Source organism: Arachis hypogaea, chromosome 3 (assembly GCF_003086295.3).
Source record: "Arachis hypogaea cultivar Tifrunner chromosome 3, arahy.Tifrunner.gnm2.J5K5, whole genome shotgun sequence".
NCBI lineage: Eukaryota > Viridiplantae > Streptophyta > Magnoliopsida > Fabales > Fabaceae > Arachis > Arachis hypogaea.
This window is the reverse complement of record NC_092038.1, coordinates 138546000-138566059: the sequence shown is the minus strand read 5'-3', so window position 1 is coordinate 138566059 and position 20060 is coordinate 138546000. Positions and strand designations below refer to the sequence as shown.

Genomic DNA, 20060 nt, shown 5'->3' with positions numbered 1-20060 from the left:
CTGCGTTTTAGTAGGAGGTTTAGGAGTCATAAAACCTTAATTTCTACAACGATTTAGCATAGAGCATATAATCTCCAAGAGCAAGCATCGGTTTGCTTTTTCTCTATATAGTATATACCCAGACTCTCAATATTTTTAATCGAATTTTTTTATTAAAAAATCCAACAAAAAGAAATTATTTACAAATACTTATATCACATTTTTAATTAACACAATATCAACGCCAATCACACAATATATATAAATCATAGTATCATTCAGCATACACTATGTTTTAAACTAACTTCATCTGTTCTAATAATAACTAAATATAATCTCGTTTAGACTATAATCACCGTTCTATTTTAACATCAACCTAGTATAATTTAATACTGGTGAATTATAGGATAAAAATGTAAGTTTACATATTTTTTTTATAGGATGAAATAATATTTAAAAAATTAAGTTTTACACTTTAAATAATAATAATATAATAAAAAATAACTATAAAAAGAATTTATATTCTCTCTATACAACTTTAATCTTAATAGTAGAGTGCTCCTCTAATATAATAATAAATAAAATGTAAAAATTTAAAAGAGTCTATAACTATTTTGATATTAAAAAATTTTAATTTTGACAAAATAGAATCTAACTTTTGATTTTTATAAAATGAATTTTTAAATATTAATTTTGTTTGATAAAGTAGTTATTTTATATTATATTATTTACTCTAAAAAAATTATGTCTTCTTTTAAGAGAATCTTGCCACGTAAGCAACACCATTGAATACAAACATTCTACTTCATCATCTATGACGAAACTCTCTTTCTCCCATGGCCACGACAAATCTTTTCCAACAGTGAATAAGTACGAAGTTCATTCAGAACGTGAAAACTGGGAAGGGCAAAATGCAAAAACATGATGTTCGAGTTGTAGAAGAAGAAACGGTAAGCAATCACTATGTTTGTTGACTAAAACCAGCATGAGTTGACTGTTTCCCTCTTTTTTTTAATTTAATTTATTATTATTTTTTGGGAGTGGTGGTGGGGACCGTAACAACCGTGCGAGTTTGATCCACCTTTCTTACGTAGTTTATATGAAACTTCAAAACCATCATTCTCTGCTTTCAATTCTCCTTTTCATCCCAATTTCTCTTTCTCATCACGGTGTTCACAAATTAATACAAAAAATAATAAAAGAAAATTAGAAAGCAAAGGAGGAGAAATTTCTCAAACTAAACGATGCAACGTTCTTTGACTTGTCCTCGTCAAGTCTTTAGTCTTTGCAACTTTGCGGGGGGGGGGGGGGGGGAAGAAAAGTTAAAAGCTTGAAACTTTGGAACATGTGCATGTCGATTCTGAACTTGCCTGCATTTGATGGCAAAACATAGAACACCCACATGAGAAGATAGATTCCAAAGTAGAACTTCAACAAAAAAGTAGGAAACTTTTTGGAGCTACCTATAACTCATTCCTGTTCTCTCTCTCTCTCTTTTTTGGGTTTAACTTCAAAGTTCAGTGCTGGTTTGCTGAGGTCAACGAGGTCAACGCTGCTTTTGGAGCTTAAGGGGCATCATGGAGATCATCTAGTACTAAGAGAGATTCATGAGAATGAGGTTCTTTTGGAGCTGCATGGAGCGAGTGACTTCATGGTGCTTCATGGGACAGTTTCTCATTTGTGCAATTCTGGTGCTTGACGTGATGCTGAAGGTTTCTGCTAATTCAGAAGGTGAGTTGTGACATTGTGTCCTTTTTCTGTAGGGTATTTTATGCCCATTCCAATTAGACATGTATTTGAAATGAGCATGGTTAACAAAAAAAGACTCAACTATGAAACTGTATTAAAGGGTCTCTGACATCATCATCACATCCTAATCATAGAGACCAAGGCTTCTACAAATTAATCTACAAGTGCTTTTATTCTTGCAGACAAAAAAAATGTTTATTTCCATTTGCTGTGTTGTTTATTCTTTTAGCATTGTTGGGCTAATTGGTTCATATTTGTGACTATGTGACCGAATTTGAGCTGAAAATTTTTCTACTCCAATTTATTTAACAATAAGGATGTTGCACCTAAATATTGCTTCTATGATAGGTGATGCCCTGAATTCTTTGAAGAACAGCTTGACAGATCCTGGTGATGTTCTTCAAAGCTGGGATTCCACTCTTGTCAATCCATGTACATGGTTTCATGTTACTTGCAGCAATGATAATAGTGTGATCCGTGTGTAAGTTATACATACATCAGTTTTACTTTTACTTTTACTTTTACTTTTATAGCCGTTTGTGTTCATCGTGAAATGTTTGTGTTTGGTCAGTGATCTAGGAAATGCAAACCTTTCCGGTCAACTAGTTCCGCAACTTGGTCAGCTCCCAAATTTACAGTACTTGTAAGTTGTGAATCAGATATGATATTCTTGGGGAAATTTTTGTGCTATTCAACTTTCATGCATGTGTATTGCCATCTTTGAATTATTCAAGGAATAATTTTACTTTGGGAACTCTAACTTAATTTTCTTTTCAATCACAGGGAACTTTATAGCAATAATATCACTGGGAAAATTCCAATTGAGCTTGGAAATTTGAAAAACTTGGTGAGCTTGGATCTGTACGTGAATAAGTTAACCGGCCCTATACCGGACTCATTGAGCAACCTTAAAAAGCTACGTTTCCTGTATGACATGCTTCCTTTTTCTCGTATCTTTAATCTGCAAAACTTACTTAAATCTGTTTCATTTTGTTACTTCATTTATGTCTTAGCATGCATACTTCTAACTCGCAACATGTTCTATGACTATTTAATTTTCACTAGACACTGCAATAACATTAAGAAAAAAACTATCATTCTACCCTATCAATAGTTTATAATATGCATACTCATTCACCCTGCTGCCTGAAGCAGGCGTCTCAACAACAATAGTTTGTCAGGAAAAATTCCCATGTCTTTGACAAGTGTGATGTCACTGCAAGTCCTGTGAGTTTTACTGTTTCACTTAGAGCTTTCATGAAATTCTGCAAATGAAGATGCCTTGGTATACTATTATCACATATATTATTTTGTGAAATCTGACATTATGGCTGTTGTGGAATATAGTGATCTATCAAACAACAATTTAACAGGAGATGTTCCAATAAATGGTTCATTTTCAATGTTCACTCCAATCAGGTTGGTGCAAGTTATTTTGTTTCTTTTACTGTTATCATTGAGGTAGAATTTATAAAATTTCTGCTAATGTCTGAGTTCCTCTTTGCAGTTTTAAAAATAATAACCCTGGCTTGAATGAAACAAACCCTCCATCTCCCCCCACTGCTCCACCTCCAAAAGCTTCTTCAGGTTTGTTGATGTTTGTTTTATTGTTAATGGATTTAACTTATCAAATAATAACTTGATTTGCTTGAACTAAAATCGTTGGCTGGGAATATAATTATGGATGGTGCCTGCAACTGACACTCAAATTTAAACTTGTTGAAAAGAACAGAATAACTTTTTTTGAACTGTGATCTTGATTGTTTGATATATCTTGAGATAACTTCTTCTGTGTGCTTAAAAAATATTTATGAGTTGTTGAGATATTGAGGCAGATGCCTCACATTGTCTATTCAAGAGAGAAAGTTGATAATAATGTTGAACCTTTTGTTTTAAAGATATTGAAAAATTTATTCAATCACAATTGAAGATTCTGTAACTCATTGTAGGTAACAGTGCCACTGGATCTATTGCTGGAGGAGTTGCTGCAGGTGCTGCTCTGTTGTTTGCAGGCCCTGCCATTGCAGTTGCCTGTTTGCGAAGAAGGAAACGTGCTGATTATTTCTTTGATGTTCCTGGTTAGTTGACTAACACATAAAAGATGGTATATATGCTGATTAAGAATCTGTATGTGATAGCCACTACTGATTTAGCTACACTGATATTTTTCAATGGCAGCTGAGGAGGATCCTGAAGTTCATCTTGGTCAGCTTAAAAAGTTTTCGCTGCGTGAGCTGCAAGTCGCTACAGATAGCTTTAATAGCAAGAATATTCTTGGAAGAGGAGGGTTTGGCAAGGTTTATAAAGGACGCCTTACCAATGGTACTCTTGTAGCAGTAAAAAGACTTAAAGAGGAACGCACGCAGGGTGGGGAGCTTCAATTTCAAACTGAAGTGGAAATGATTAGCATGGCTGTCCATCGTAATTTGCTCCGGTTGCATGGTTTTTGTATGACACCTACCGAACGGTTGCTTGTGTATCCTTTCATGGCAAATGGAAGTGTAGCATCTTGTTTACGAGGTATCATTCATTCTTACTCTACTGTGGTCTTTATTTAGTGTGGATTAGTGTGATATGCATCATTTTCATTAATATATTACTTAGTTTCTTTTATTCCTGAAGTGAAAACCTTCACTCTCAAGTCTTTTTTTTTTCTGGTAGATATGGAAGTGTTAGTTTTCCAATGTCAAATTGCTTTCCAATGTATTTCTAAGATGCTATCTGGTATGGCCACATACATGCTGAATTGGCAGTGCAAATTTTACATATCATCTAAGTTCATCCTCTCTGTTATTAAAATCAAGTGCATATATAATTTAACATTGATGGATGTTCTTATTGTTGGTTAAAACTTGCATTTTCATACTAAATTTTCATTTATTTATATTGATTGTGTTGCCACAGATCGTCCAGAAACACGTCCACCACTTGACTGGAAAAAAAGGAAGAGTATAGCACTGGGGTCTGCTCGGGGACTTGCTTATTTACATGATCATTGTGATCCAAAGATTATTCATCGTGATGTCAAAGCTGCTAATATATTGCTGGATGAGGATTTTGAAGCAGTTGTTGGAGATTTTGGCTTAGCAAAGCTGATGGATTACAGAAATACTCATGTTACCACTGCTGTACGTGGCACAATCGGGCATATAGCGCCGGAGTACCTCTCAACCGGAAAGTCTTCAGAGAAGACTGATGTTTTTGGATATGGTGTGATGCTTCTTGAACTGATAACCGGACAGAGGGCTTTTGATCTAGCGCGTCTTGCCAATGATGATGATGTCATGTTGCTTCATTGGGTAGGCATCCCATTTATGAAAATTATGTCAATACTTCTTTGATGACAGTTACTTGTATTCAACAAATTTTTTCTAATCCTTGTATGATAGATATCCCATTGAAGTTCATTCTTACTGTATTGGTTGTTTCCGCATATTAACACCTATGGGCTAATGGTCACTGTTGGGAAATGACATTGTTTTGAGTTCAGGTTAAAGGACTTCTGAAGGACAAGAAGCTGGAGACACTGGTTGATGCAGATTTACAGGGAAATTATGAAGATGAAGAGGTAGAGCAACTGATCCAGGTGGCCTTGTTGTGCACACAAAGCTCCCCTATGGAAAGGCCTAAGATGTCTGAGGTGGTGAGCATGCTAGAAGGTGATGGTTTGGCAGAAAAATGGGATCAATGGCAGAAAGGGGAGATGAACCAGCATGAATTCGATCGCATGTGCTATCATGCTGCTGATATGCTCTTAGACTCCACTTTCAATATCCCAGCAGATGAACTCTCTGGTCCTAGATGATCTTTCAACATTCAATGGCCAAGCCAATACACAACCGTATTCGCACCTTGTTAGGTCTTCTAGATGACTTTTTGAATATTCACAAGAAGCAAAAACATAATGAAACCAGACTGCTTTCTTTTTTGAGAGTTATACACTACAAAGTTGTATATGATTTCCATCCTGTGTGTTCTGATTTCATCATTTTAGGTTATCCTCATGTGTTGGACCACTTGCTCTTAATCATGTTATGATTATTATAGGAAAAGAAGATATTTGTAATTTGTATTGGGTACTGAAGTTGGAAAGTGTAGGTCACAGAGTTCCGAGGAACCTGTCATTGTATGGAACATGGAAATGAGTATAAAATTTTGTGAAAATAGCACAATACAAGTTCTAAAGAGAACTTTAAGCGAGTAAGCCTGACTATGACTAAAAAAGATTATTTCCTTTCACCGACAATAGGAGAAAAAACACCCTTGAAGAATCTCTCGTTATCACACACATTAAACATAGTAGTTTTGAAAACTAGTGATTGGTTGGGTTGATATATGTCCCTATTTAAAGATGAGGATATACTCGAATGTAAATAAAGGATGCGGAAAACTATAAGTTTCAATATACTATCTTTTGAATGATCATATTAATATTTGTCTAGTTTAAATGTTGTGTAAGAGGAAATTTTGAATGCCAATGAGTAATAGCTCAAATGGCATAATCTCTCCATATTCAATTAAGAGGTTGCGGGTTCGAGTCTCCTATTTTTGGTAAAAAAAAAAAAAGAAGGGGGAATCTTGAATGCTTACAATATACCAATCAATCATTAAGCAAATAATTTACACTTGTAAAATTTACACTGTGGCTTATTAGTGACCATTCCAACCAACACAAACACGCTCAGAAATCATAACCATAAGAGGACTCTTATCTCCCAAAAACATCAAATTTTAAGAGACTGACAACTAACTAGTTCAGCAGATCTACCACTCCTACTTGCAAGAACCCTCCAAATCCTGGATTCTGCTGAAGAATCAGCATGTTCACTGGATGAGTAATCCGAAGATGACAAGTTGGGTTGGCCAGAAGCTAAATCACTTTGCAAGTCAGCCTGAAACACTGTTATGTTGTGATTAGCATCTTTTGTTATTACATGAATTTTTCCAAGCAAACCGGCTAAAAGATAAGGCGATTCTGCATCAGTGAAATCATGAATAGGAACATCTCCGGCAGCAACTTTCCAGCTATCACCTTCATAATCGTATACCTTGATCTTTGCACTGTCAAGGGAATTTGAAGGATCAAGGGCATATAAATCACCATTGACTGTAACACTCAACTTTGTTCCAGCTTGCCTCGCTGGCCAACCTTCACCCATGCCATTTGGCATTTCAAGCCATGAATTTACATTCGGATCATAAACCTCACCCCCAACATCAACGAAAAATGGCCAGCAATACAAACTCTGAGGAACAAACAACCTTCCCCTGTATGAAGTCATTCCTGTCGCAATAGGCTTGAGCAAATCAGCCAGAAAAGCAGTAGGCAGCACCTGAGCTTTCGCAAAAGGCATGTTTGGTAATTGGGACCATGTTCCTGTATGGGGGTCGTAAACTTCTGCAGATTGAAGGGGGCTGAGTCCACCACGACCCCTAGTAACGCCTCCAACAACATAAAGCTTATTATTTAGTATACCCGTCTTGCAATACGCTCTACCAACAGACATTGGGCTAGCCTCAGTCCAAGAGTTTTTGACGGGATCATACTGCCAAACAGACTTCATTGCCGAAGCTCTCGAAAATCCTCCTAATGCATAGATGCAACCATCAACAACTCCAATGGAGCAACCACAAAATGGCATCCGATCCAGAGCATCTCTCCGACCAAGCCAGCTCATTATGATATCAGCAATCTTGATACGTGAACCCATCATGCTCCACACTCTAAGGGGAAAGGCAGCCAAACCCTTCTTTGCTTCATCTTCAAAGGAGATTTTTGGCATTGGTGGCAACCTTTGCCATCTTCTGGAAATAGGGTCCAAGCCAGACCATAAAAGCTTATCATCTTTGACCCTTGTTAATATGTAGAGCCACTCTTCCGTGGTTCCAAGTTCTTTTCTCACACAAAATAGTTCAGTGCTCACAAGGGCAGCCTTCCACACATGCGAAACTAACTTCAGACTTAAATAATTAATTCGAGGAACCCTAGCTAGAATTTGGATTGATATCTCATCAGGAAGGGATGGTATCAGTCTTGAATTATCTTCACAGGAGCTTGATAATAACCTCTGCCTCTTGCAAGCTTCATCTTGCAAAGCCGCCACAGAGGGATCACTCCATCTAGTCTTGGAACTATTCAGACTCAGTATATTCCCCATTAGAGACACTTCAAATTCACATTGAAGATAAACACATCAAGCTTCAAAGATAAATCAGTTTGAGAGCATCCTTACTCTTAAATCATCTGTTACCACACACATAAAGAAAATTGTTTGTTCAGTTGAAAAAATGGATTGAACAAATGAAATAAATCTTACATATTATAAATATATACTTACAAAAACATTATCAACATGCAATCTACTAAAAGCAATACACAACAGGCCAAAGCGCTCAAGCAAAGTGAATACATCTAATACAAATATTCAAATAGAACATCATCATTCACACAACTTCCACAAACAAAAGTAAAAAACAGAACTGTGCACTAATACAAATAGAAACGACGGGCTTATAAACAAACACACAATACATAAAAACGTAAGAAAAAGAAAATCGACAATTTAGCATAGAAAACTTACACTCGGATTCTCCAGCATAGAAATAAGCACATATGACAGATGGAAGGAATCATAAAAACACCAGCACAATGCCCATCATTTTATACACTCAAAAATGGGAATTTAAAAAGACCCAGAAAGTCAATTAGGAACCTCAACGAAGAATCACTAGGAAACTGATCGAAAAATCGCTACTTTATCCCAAACCCCTGTTTCTGAAGAAGGGGGTATCTTTTTTTGCTCTGGCACGGGATGGATCATGAATATTAGAGATAGAAACAGGGTTTTGTGATTCTAAATTTCCAAAGAGTGTGTTCCTCTCAGAAAGTGTAGTGTGTAAACGCAACTGCGTGAAAGGTATCATATCCCTTTCACTGCGTCCAAGTTGTTGGGGCAATCTCTTCCGTCCATTTAAGGGTCCCACGTTTGGTGTACGGCCTAAATCTTGCACAATTTTATATTTGTCTTTTCTCTGTGATTTACAAAATAAATTATCAGAAATACTATAATACCTTTGTATACACTGTGCCTTCTAATTTTTTAAATTAAAAATAATTAATAAAAAAATTATTTCTATATTATAAAAAATATATACACAATACTTGATGTTAAAAATATGCTATATGCAGTGAAAAATACCATACAATTATATAAATAAAGTTACCTGATATAAATATATGTCGACAAGAGTGGTAATATGCACTCTATTTGCAGGTACTCAATTGAGAATAGATCCTCTTCATTGTAAAAAAAAAATTGAGAGTATAAAGTGTAATCTTTAATCCTTCATTACTCTCTCTCTCATGTTTATTTTTTGTCTCACTTATAAAATTAATGGTGAGATATCACACTTTACTCTCTTAATTGTTAAAAAAAAATGAGATGATTCATTCCCGTACTCAATCCAATCCAATCCGATCAGGTAGATTATTAATTCAATCTGCAGCGGGTAGAGCAAGGTGCGAGTAGAATTTTCATGCGGGTCTAGTAGGGTGCGTGTTGAGTCTCAATTCTATCCGACTAACCTACATCCTATATATGTATATATTATCAAATCTGCTACACATCTAAGCATTATTGTCATCTAAGTTTAACCAAGTAGACTCAACGCTAACAAAAACTACTCTCATTAAAAGAGCGTAATTATACACGCGGGTACGTTATTATCGTCGTCATCGTCTTCTTCTTCACATTCTTCCTCCTCCTCCTCCTTTTTCTCCTTCTTCTTCTTGTTCTTCGCGTGTTTTCTCCTCATCGTCATTCTTTTGTTGCTACTGATATTGTTGCATTTTTTTTCTTTTTTCCCTCCTCTTCTTGGTGATTTTGCAACATTAAGTGTTTTAAATTGTGTAGAACAACGAGACCAAATGCACCTTAATTTACTCAAAAATGAACCGAAATCACATCTAGAATGAACTGAAAATTAAATTTCGAATGAACCAAAATTGATTAACGATGACAATACACAAACAAACTCGTTTCAAAATAAGTACAGACCAAATACACCTTATTTAAATCCAGAATAAACCAAAATTACTTAATGATTGCGTTCGAAAACAAGCACACAAACAAAATTGAATGATCAGAAATTTACTCACAAATGAACCGAAATTACCTCCAAAATGAACCGAAATTACTTAATGATGACGATATACAAACAAACTCGTTTCAAAACAAATAGAGACCAAGTGCACCTTATTTAAATCTAGAATGAACCGAAATTACTTAATGATTGCGTTCGAAAACAAGCACACAAACAAAATTGAATCATGAAAAAAAACACATTCAAATTCATCAAGTGATTTTGCAGCATTATGCGTTTCTTCTTCTTTGTTTGATTTTTTCATGTTTTTATTATTGTTAAGAGGGTAAAACAAGAAGAATTATGAGAAGAAAAAACAAGAAGGAGAAGATGAATAAGACAAGAAGAAGAAGAACATGATAAAGAGTTTTTTATTTTTGTTTTTCTTTTTTGTTTGATTTTTCTTCTCTTTTTCTTAATTTTATTCCTCTCAAGAGAAGATGTGAGGAGAAAGATGTTTGAATTGTGTAGAACAACAAAACTAAATGTACCTTAATTCATTCAAAAATTAACCAAAATTACATCCATAATGAACCGAAAATCAAATTCCGAATGAACCAAAATTTCTTAATGATGACGATACACAAACAAACTCGTTTCAAAATAAGCACAGATCAAGTGCACCTTTTTTAAATCTAAAATGAACCGAAATTACTTAATGATTGTATTAAAAAATAAGTACACAAACAAAATTGAATGATCAGAAATTCACTCAGAAATGAACCAAAACTACATCCAGAATGAACCAAAAATCAAATTTCGAATGAACCAAAATTATTTAATGATGACGATATACAAACAAACTCGTTTCAAAACAAGCACAGACCAAGTGTACGTTATTTAAATCCAGAATGAACCGAAATTACTTAATGATTATGTTCGAAAACAAGTACACAAACAAAATTGAATGATCAGAAATTCACTTAAAAATTAACCGAAATTACATCTAGAATGAACTGAAAATTAAATTCCAAATGAACTGAAATTACTTAATGATGACGATACATAAATAAAATCGTTTCAAAACAAGCACAGACCAAGTCAATTTTGAACAAAAATACATCCAAATCAATTTTAAATAAAAAAAAATTTGATGATAACAATAACAAAAACGACGATAACGATAAGGATAACGATGATATGTATTAGAAGAGAACAATGACGATAACGATGATAATCATGATGCTAATGACGATGGAGGAGAATGATGAAAAGCAAGGAGAAAAAGAAATTCCAATAAGAAAAGAAAGAAGGAAGAGGAGGATGTGCTGTTGATGACGGTAACGAAATTGAAAAATAATGAAAAAGGAAGAGAAGAAGAATAAGAAGACGTAGCATCATGGGTGAAGAAGAATGTGCGTGCATGAGTTTGAAAGAAAAAGAAGAAGTGGAAGAATCTAAAAGACTTAGTTGGTTAAATTACTTGGATGTGGAGTTTTATAATATATTATATACTTATATAAAAATATATTTTAAATAGATGTTGAACCAAAGACTTCTCACTAAATGCAAAAGATCATTAGCCATTAAGAGAAAATCATTAATTGATAATTTAATATGATTTTTTTTTACATAAAAGTCAGTTCTATTTTAAATTATCATGAAGTTATATAATAATGTTACATCTTTTTGGTAACATGCAAGTAGGGTCGGTAATAATGAGTAGGGTTAGGGTTGGAATATTCTCAACTCGCGAATATAGTAGGATTGAGTTTATATAAAAATCTCAACTTGCGAGTAGGGTTAAGGTTGGATCCAAACCCTACCCTATCCATTGCCACCCATGTATGTTCATATCAGGACTCAAAAATAAAGTTATGGTCCAATTAAAGCTAATCTAATTTTACAGAGGGTCTATAAAAGATTACCATATTCAATAAGATCAATTCAAAAAGTTACGTGAATTAACCTGCCCGACCTACTTGAAGTACAGTACTATAGTTCGTACACGATCCGACTTGTATGACAAATAAGACCTTTATCATCTATTACTTTAAATACTATCCATCACTACTACAATATGGAATAACTTCACAAATATAAGAAAAAACTATCTACTACTACAAGTAAAGAGATATAAAAATAATGTCCAAGTCATCACCTACTTTTATAAATACCTCATCAAATTCATATATTTTTCAATCTCAATTTCACTTAAAATTTGTCTAAAATTCTTTTTAACTTAAGCATTAAAAATTTGTGCAAGTACCCACCATCATAATTTAAACAAGATAATTAGAGAAATCACCGTATCAACAAAATAAGTCAGAATTTTCACAAAAAAAAAAAAAAATTTAAATCTCATATTCAGATCTAAATTTATCTTAGTTTCAGATAATAACTCAGAATAATGTATATATTTATACTAAACATGATATTTTTTACACTTTTTTTTACATAAAACTTTTATAATTGATCTTTTTATTTTTAACGAAAAAAAGTAAAATATATTGGGTAAATAAAAATAATGTATATAATTCATTTTTATTTATGAGTTTATTTTAAAATAAAAACTCACGCATAAAAGAATGCTAAAACGAAATACAACTCTAGAATTAGAAAAAAACAGGTAAAAAATTTGATGGAGTGAGCTAAGGTTCCCTCTTTTAATAGTTCGAGTTTCTAAGTAACATATGCATTGCGGACAAGTTTTTTTTATGTCTATAAATTTGGTATTAAATTTGTCAAATTTGTTTTTTTATAATAAATATTAAATATTTAAAATTATTTATTTTTTTAATTTTTAAATTAAATATTATTTTATTTTTTTAATAAATTAGACAATTACATATAGACAGGCTAACATTTACCAACAATGCAAACATGAATTTGCAGTTTTGCACTATTCGCCAATGCAAATGTTTACATAAGCTAGTCTACCTCAAAGGTCTGCGCATAGATGATGTTTTATTGCCTTAATTATAAAGCTATCAATAAAATTAAACGTTAATTTTATAATTATTAAGTTTGATGATGGGCATAATGATAATGACTAGGAGTAGCCACAAACAAAATAAAATAAGATTTAGATTTAATTCTAATTTTATTTGTGAATTAATTTTTTTATTTAAATTTGTGAAAATTGCATATGAGCATAAAGAAGAACAATACTAGAAAAATCAAGAAAGAATTGAGAATTGAACTTGAATAATGATGAGACTCAAAGAATACAATAATACAGCTTGCTATTTATACAAACACTACTTCTAACAGAATTGCCTTACTATTCTAACAAACTATACCGTTCAGCATATCAACAAAACCCACTACTAAAAACTTTTCTATACAAGAGAAATAATAACCTGTATTAAAAAATTCTAACTAACAGAATAAATATCAAGTAACACCCTCCCATAAACTTGGACTATTGGGAGAGAAGAGATCTAACAATCCAAGCTTAGAGTAACCTGCATTGAAAGGCCCAGGAATAAAAGGTTTGGTGAGAATGTCGGCAGCTTGATTATTGGAGGACATGGAAAGGAAATGAATCAATTTTTCTTGCAATTTGTTACGGATTATATGGCAATCAGCTTCAATATGTTTTGTACATTCATGAAACACAAGATTAGTGGCAATGTAAATAGCTGAATTTCTATCACAATACAGATTAATAGGCTTTGTGATTGGAACACCAAGATCTTGAAGAACATAACTCAGCCATTAAACTTCTCGGGTGGCTAAAGCTAAAGCTCTATACTCTGCTTCTGAAAAGGAGGCTACAACTGTTTGTTGTTTCTTACTCTTCCAAGTAACCAATGATGGTCCTAAATAAAAATAATATACCGAGATGGATCTGCAAGAGTCAACGCAACCAGCCCAATCAGAGTCAGAGAAACCAGTAAATTGTAAATTAGAATCTGCAAAGAAGAAGAGACCTGCAGTAGGAGAACCCTTTATATAACGCAGCACTCTATGTGCTGCCTTCAAATGCTCAGTAATAGCACAATCCAAAAACTGGCTCAGCTTCCCAATGGTATAGCTTATATCAGGTCTAGTATTTGATAGATATAAAAGCTTGCCCACAATTCGTCTATACTAACCAGAATCAGTGAGCAATTTTCCAGTAGTTTTACTTAGTTTTGCTCCATAATCAATAGGAGTGGTGGCAAGTTTACACCCTTCAAATCCTGTTTCCTTGAGTAAATCAAGGACATATTTTCTCTGATACAAAGCAATTTCCGTCTTGGATCTTGCCACTTCTAGACCAAAGAAGTACTTCAAATCTCCCATGTCTTTGATCCAAAATCTCTCATGAAGAACATCTTTAACTGAGTTAATTTCATTTAGGTCATCACCTGCTAATACTAAGTCATCTACATACACTAGAATTGCTATGAATCCAAGTGATGTAATCTTGGTGAAGAGGCTGTAATCCGATTTGCATTGATTGAATTTTAGCTCAAGGAGAACCGATTTGCGCTTGCAATTCCATTGTCTACTAACTTGTTTTAATCCATTCAATGACTTTTCAAACTTGCAAACTTAACCTGATGAAGCTTCTAAACCTGGAGGCACCTTCATATAGACCTCCTCATCGAGTTCACTATGCAAAAATACCGTGTTGACATCAATTTGTTTAAGGTGCCACCATTTCACTGCTACAACAGCCAGCACCACTCTTAAAGTCCCTAGCTTTACTACAGGACAGAAGGTGCCTCGATAGTTAACACCAGCCACTTGTGTGAATCCTTTGACAAAGAGTCTTGCCTTGTGCCTTTCCACTGTGCCATCCGGGTGGTATTTGGTATACACATTTACAGCCAATTACTCTCTTTCTAATTGGTAAAGAAGTTAGCTTCCATGTCTTGTTTTCTTCTAAGGCAGTTAGTTCAGCTCTTATTGCCTCTTGCCAACAAGTTTAAATAATTGCATCATCATAGGTTTTAGGCTCTAAATTTTGAATAGAAACAAAAAATGCAAGATGCATGGGAGAAAGCCTAGTATAAGACAAGACATTGGAGAGAGGATACCTTTGAGCAATGAGCTACAATGAGGGTGAAACAGTGTTGATGGTTTGGCACTCGTAGTCCTACAAGTATGCAGGCGGTTTAGTTTGCCTAGTCGATCTCCTTACACCAGCAATTTCAGGCATAATGGAGGATTCAGGCAGGGCAGCAGAATTATGAGTTGAAATATCTTCATGTGATGCAGGTGTGGGTTTTAAATGATCATGAATTTCAGGATAGGAAAGAATTTCTTCAGTTTCATTTAACTCAAATAAAGAATTATCATGTTGATGGTTGAGATTTTGGTGATGCAAGCTTGCTTGAGGGGCTGCATCATTAGTGTTTAAAACCTGAATCTGAGTCCCTTCCAAAAATTCATAATCAAAAGGAGGAGATGCAACATGAGATGAATTAGAAGAATTTGAAAAATTGTTATCATTCGAATTATTGGAGTGACAGTAAGGAAAATAATTCTCATGAAATTGGACATCCCGAGATAAGAAAGTCTCTCGAGTTTGCAAATCAAAGAGCAGGTATCCCTTTGTGCCTTCCCTGAATCCAAGATGCAAACACTTTCTTGCTCTTGGATCCAGTTTGCCTCGTTGTCTTGCAAGGCTACTAGCATATGCCAAACAACCAAAGACTCTGAGAAGGGAAACATTTGGCAGAGTCTTATAAAAAACTTTATATGGAGACTTATCTTGCAAAAAAGGTGTTGGAAATCGATTAATTAAATAAACCGCATGTCCAACACTGTAATTCCAAAAATATTTTGGCAAGTGTGCATGAAACAAGAGAGTTCTAACCACAGCAAGGATGTGTTGATGCTTGCGCTCAACAATGCCGTTCTGCTGTGGAGTTTCCACACAAGTTCTTTGATGAGATATGCCATTAGAGCTGTAAAAAGTAGGCATTAAAAATTCAGGCCCATTATCCGTGCGAATTGTTTTAACCACTGTATTAAATTGGGTTTTAGCAAAAATGACAATTTTTAACCAATGGAGAAGCCTCGGCTTTAGTTTTCATGAACAAAATCCAAGTAAATCAAGAACAATCATCCACTATAGTAAGAAAATAACGTTTTCCAGTAAAAGAGAGAACAGAAATGGGTCCCCAAATATCAACATGAATTAGATCAAGTACATTGGTTGCAGTACTAGAACTAACAGAAAAAGGTAATCGCTTTTGTTTGCCAAGATGGCAAGAATGACATGGTTCCGTATGTTTTGTACAGTCAATAAACTCAAAATTCTTTTGTAATGCAACAAGCCTATTATGAGATGGATGTCCTAATCTAACATGCCACAAAGATTGTGAAAAATGGCTGCGGGAAGTTGCTGTGATGTGAGGGAGAGCTTTAACTTCTTTGTGCAGAATGTACAAACCATCAACATTGCTAGCTACACCAATCATCTTCAAAGTGTGCAGATCCTGTATCTCACAAGCCTTGTTAGTGAAACTCATTTTGCAATGTAAAGATGCAGTAAGTTTTGAAACTGATATGAGTTTAAAGTTTAAAGTAGAAATAAATAATGCATTAGTGAGGGAAAGAGTGTCAGAAAACATAATAGTACCCATGATGCAGCTAGTAGTGAGTGCTCCATTAGGTAATTTGACAATGATTGGATCAACTTTGAAATAATTTTGAAAATCAACCAGGGTATATGATACATGGTCAGTGGCTCTAGTGTCAAGTACATATGGCTTGTGTTTATTAGTTGAAATATTTAGAGATTTAACATGAGAATCAAATTGTAAAATATTTATCATTCTACCTATATAGGGAGAGTGATTGGCTTTGGCTAAAATTTGATTTGATACGATGAGAATGAGGCACATCTTGTTTGCTAAGCAAGGCCAAAAGAGCTTCTCGTTGCTTTGGAGTGAATTCATTAATGGTTGGTTCACTTCTAACCAATTATGGAACATTGAGATCATCATTTTCATCTTCGGGAGTGTTTGCAGCAGTCATACAATTTAGGACAGGAGACTTTTTCTCAAATATGGGTTTGAAGTTGGGTGGATAGCCATGCTTCTTATAGCAATTATCCACAATGTGTCCTGATTTTTCACAATGAGTGCATTACAATTTAATGCGATTTTGCCCCCTTTTTAGACTGACCTCTACCTCTGTTGTCAGGTTGAAGAGACTGCCAAAATCTTAGTGTCTAAGGTATTATCAAAACTGATGAGCTGCCTTTCTTGCCGAGTGATCATTGAGAGGATTTTGTTTACACTAGGCAAATCATTCATCAGCATGACCTGTGACTTAACAGTGGAATATTGCTCTCCAAGACCACGCAAAAACTTGATGACTCTGTCCTCCTCCTTGTGTGCCTAACAATGCCTAAGCCACATTCACATTTAACATAATCACAGCCAGGAATAGTTCTAAAATCATCGATCTCTTCCCAAAGATTTTTCAGTTTGGCAAAATAAGCCATAACAGACAAGTCCCCTTGTTTTAGTGCATAGACTTCCTCATTCAATTCAGCTACTCGAAACCTATCACCCTGATAATAACGATGCTTAAGATCATTCCATAATTCATAGCTTATATTGTTCCATAGAACACTTTGACTGGTTTCTGGACTAATGGAAAGGTTAATCCAAGCAACTACATAGGTGTTGCATCGTTGCCATGCTTTGAAATCAGGATCATTTTTCTCAGGTTTTAGAATGGTACCATCAACAAATTCAATTTTATTTTTAGATGTAAGAGCATTGATCATATCTTTTCTCCACGCACTGGATTTTCAGAATAAAGTATGTAATAAGGGCTTGAAAGATTTTGATTCGGATTTGTCTTGTTGATATGGCTCTAGATCTGCACCACCTGACTAAAAAACGCCGCGAATTATTGCATGTCCATCATAGGACCACCTCATGTGGATCCAGTACTTGGATTTGATTTTCCTTCCATCACTGCGAGGATGATAGAAGCGTTCATAACTTTTCTCTCTTGATCTCGTTGATCGGAAACTTGTTATCTCTTCTTAACGGGAAGACAGTGAGATAACAGAGCTCTCATCAAATTCTATGGTATGAGTTCAATAGAGAAGAAGAAAAGAAATAGATGAAGAAGAGGAGCTAAGATTTCAGAGAGGTGTGAAAGAGAAGGAGAAGAAATTGTGTGAAAGAGGGCATTCAGATCAAACAAGAAAAAGGGAAAAATAGATTCACGGAGCAAAAACTGCGAACAAGCACTTCAACTATGAAGTTGGACTCATCACCCTTCTCTAATCACGTTAACGAATTGTGAATCAGAGAGCAAGTTTCTCATCCTTCAATCTGGATCTCCATGTTCCTCCATCCACGCTCATCGCACCATGTGAAAATTGCATATGAGCATGGAGAAGAACAATACCAGAGAAACCAAGAAGGAATTGAGAATTGAACTTGAATAATGATGAGACTCAAAGAATACAATACTACAGCTTGCTATTTATACAAACACTACTTCTAACAGAATTGCCTTACTATTCTAACAAGCTATACAGCTCAGCATATCAACAAAACCCACTACTAACAACTTTTCTATACAAGAGAAATAATAACTTGTATTAACAAATTCTAACTAACATAATAAATATCAACTAACATAATAATCAAGCGTCCTGTGATCACTAGATATCGATGTGGCTAGGAAAGTATGAAGACCATTGTACCGTTTTACCTCCCAAATACCTTTGCGTTGGCGGAGGCTAACCCGAATGAGCTATGTGCACCCGTTGCTGAACTCCTTGCACTTACCATAGTACTTGCGATGATCGGATTTCAACACCTTGTACTCAATCCCACAACGGATGCTATAAGTCTTCACGCTTAACACGATCTCCTCTTTATCCTAAAACTATTGACCAACTTGAAATTCAGATACAGATCCTGTATTCTATGTATCTCTGGCCCCAAAACCAACAGGTACTCTCGGATTTTCCTGCTGTGCCATGGCATCCAAGTCCAAAGTTGAGAAGTGTGGGAGGTACTGATGAGTTCCTAAACTAGATGCTTCACCACCCACAACTAGAGTGGTCCTTGCTATGTCATCATCACTATCATCAGCTACCGTGGCAGGCTCCACATCATCATCATCATCATCATCATCATCATCATCATCATGCAGTGCATCCTCAACCCCATCCGATACTCCACCTTCTCCGAAAATTGAGACTATAATAAGAGTACTGAACGTCGCAATCGCAACCTCCCCCAAGGGTCCAGTCTCACCAACTCCTGCGTCACCACTGCGGTTCAGATTAGATGCAAAGGACAGAGATGCAACTAAAACTGCCTCATGTACAATCACTGGCATAGATGATGAGGCATCAACAGGCATGGAACTAGAGCAGGCTGGATGTCATTGTAGATTGAGGATTCCGGTTCGAACCTCCAGAACTACATACCACATCCACAAGCTTCGCCAACAGCTCTGGGGTCCTCATCTCAGAAAACTACCGACGACAATGGAACAGAACTTGTAAATCCTCGTAACTGCTTATAACGAATGAATCGTACTTCATATCATCGTGCAACACAGAAACTGGGATTCTATAGAATAACTTCTTTACCTGTTTCACGGCATGCAGTCCCAGTCTCTGGAGTATAGTTTCTGAAACTCAATGAAACTCGTCGAATGTTTGAGGAAAACACTCCGTGGGTCCTTATCAGTAAATTTAATTCCTAAACATGTTTTCTTCTTAATCGGCCTTCTATAGTGCACCAAAACTAAAAAACTCTCATAACTAGCCATTGTGAATCCCACTATGGTAAAAATTTCACATTCATCTCTTATTTATATACATTAGGCATATACTAAATCAAATTAACTCTTTTTGATTTATATATATAGTAGAATTCATACTAAATCGAAGCTAATAGAGTTGATTTACCATTAGTCACTGCCAAGTATAAATCGAATTTATATATAGTAGAACTCATACTAAATCGAAGCTAATTGAGTCAATTTACCATTAGCCACTACCAGGTATAAATCGAATTCAATGAATTCGATTTATTAAGGGGGCTAAATCGAAGCTTTTTTATTCGATTTAGTAGTGTGCATAGTAAATGATACCCATTGATTCGATTTACTAGTGTTGGGCCTAATTCGAAATCATTGAATTCGATTTACGTATGAACACGAAATAAAGTAATTCGAATCTTGTAGATTCGATTTACTACCTAAGCCTGTATTTCGAATTCATTGACTTCGATTTACATAGAAATCTAAACGGAGACAACTAG

General features: G+C 35.0%; 2 protein-coding genes across 5 annotated transcripts; one reads left to right on the top strand and one right to left on the bottom strand.

Moving 5' to 3' along the window:
* Positions 1–800: 800 nt before the first annotated feature.
* On the top strand, positions 801–5932 carry LOC112734461 (BRASSINOSTEROID INSENSITIVE 1-associated receptor kinase 1). 3 transcript variants are annotated; one of them, XM_025783786.3, is made up of 12 exons: positions 801–929; positions 1501–1710; positions 2077–2209; positions 2300–2371; positions 2512–2655; positions 2884–2955; positions 3076–3147; positions 3236–3315; positions 3678–3806; positions 3907–4248; positions 4633–5027; positions 5219–5932. In XM_025783786.3, the coding sequence occupies exons 2-12, from the start codon at positions 1587–1589 to the stop codon at positions 5531–5533; spliced, it is 1878 nt and encodes a 625-aa protein (XP_025639571.1). In that variant the 5' UTR covers positions 801–929; positions 1501–1586; the 3' UTR covers positions 5534–5932. The 3 variants fall into 3 exon arrangements, with proteins under 3 accessions (XP_025639571.1, XP_072089769.1, XP_072089770.1); XM_072233668.1 differs by lacking the exon at positions 801–929 and adding an exon at positions 1238–1420; XM_072233669.1 differs by lacking the exons at positions 801–929; positions 2884–2955 and adding an exon at positions 1287–1420.
* Positions 5933–6311: 379 nt separating this feature from the next.
* Positions 6312–8719, bottom strand: LOC112734459 (F-box/kelch-repeat protein At1g22040). Of its 2 annotated transcripts, none has more exons than XM_025783783.3 (2): positions 8310–8719; positions 6312–7972 (listed from the first exon to the last, which is right to left on the bottom strand). In XM_025783783.3, the coding sequence occupies exon 2, from the start codon at positions 7884–7886 to the stop codon at positions 6453–6455; it is 1434 nt and encodes a 477-aa protein (XP_025639568.1). In that variant the 5' UTR covers positions 7887–7972; positions 8310–8719; the 3' UTR covers positions 6312–6452. The 2 variants fall into 2 exon arrangements, with proteins under 2 accessions (XP_025639568.1, XP_025639570.1); XM_025783785.3 differs by having other exon boundaries at positions 8442–8632.
* Positions 8720–20060: the final 11341 nt, after the last annotated feature.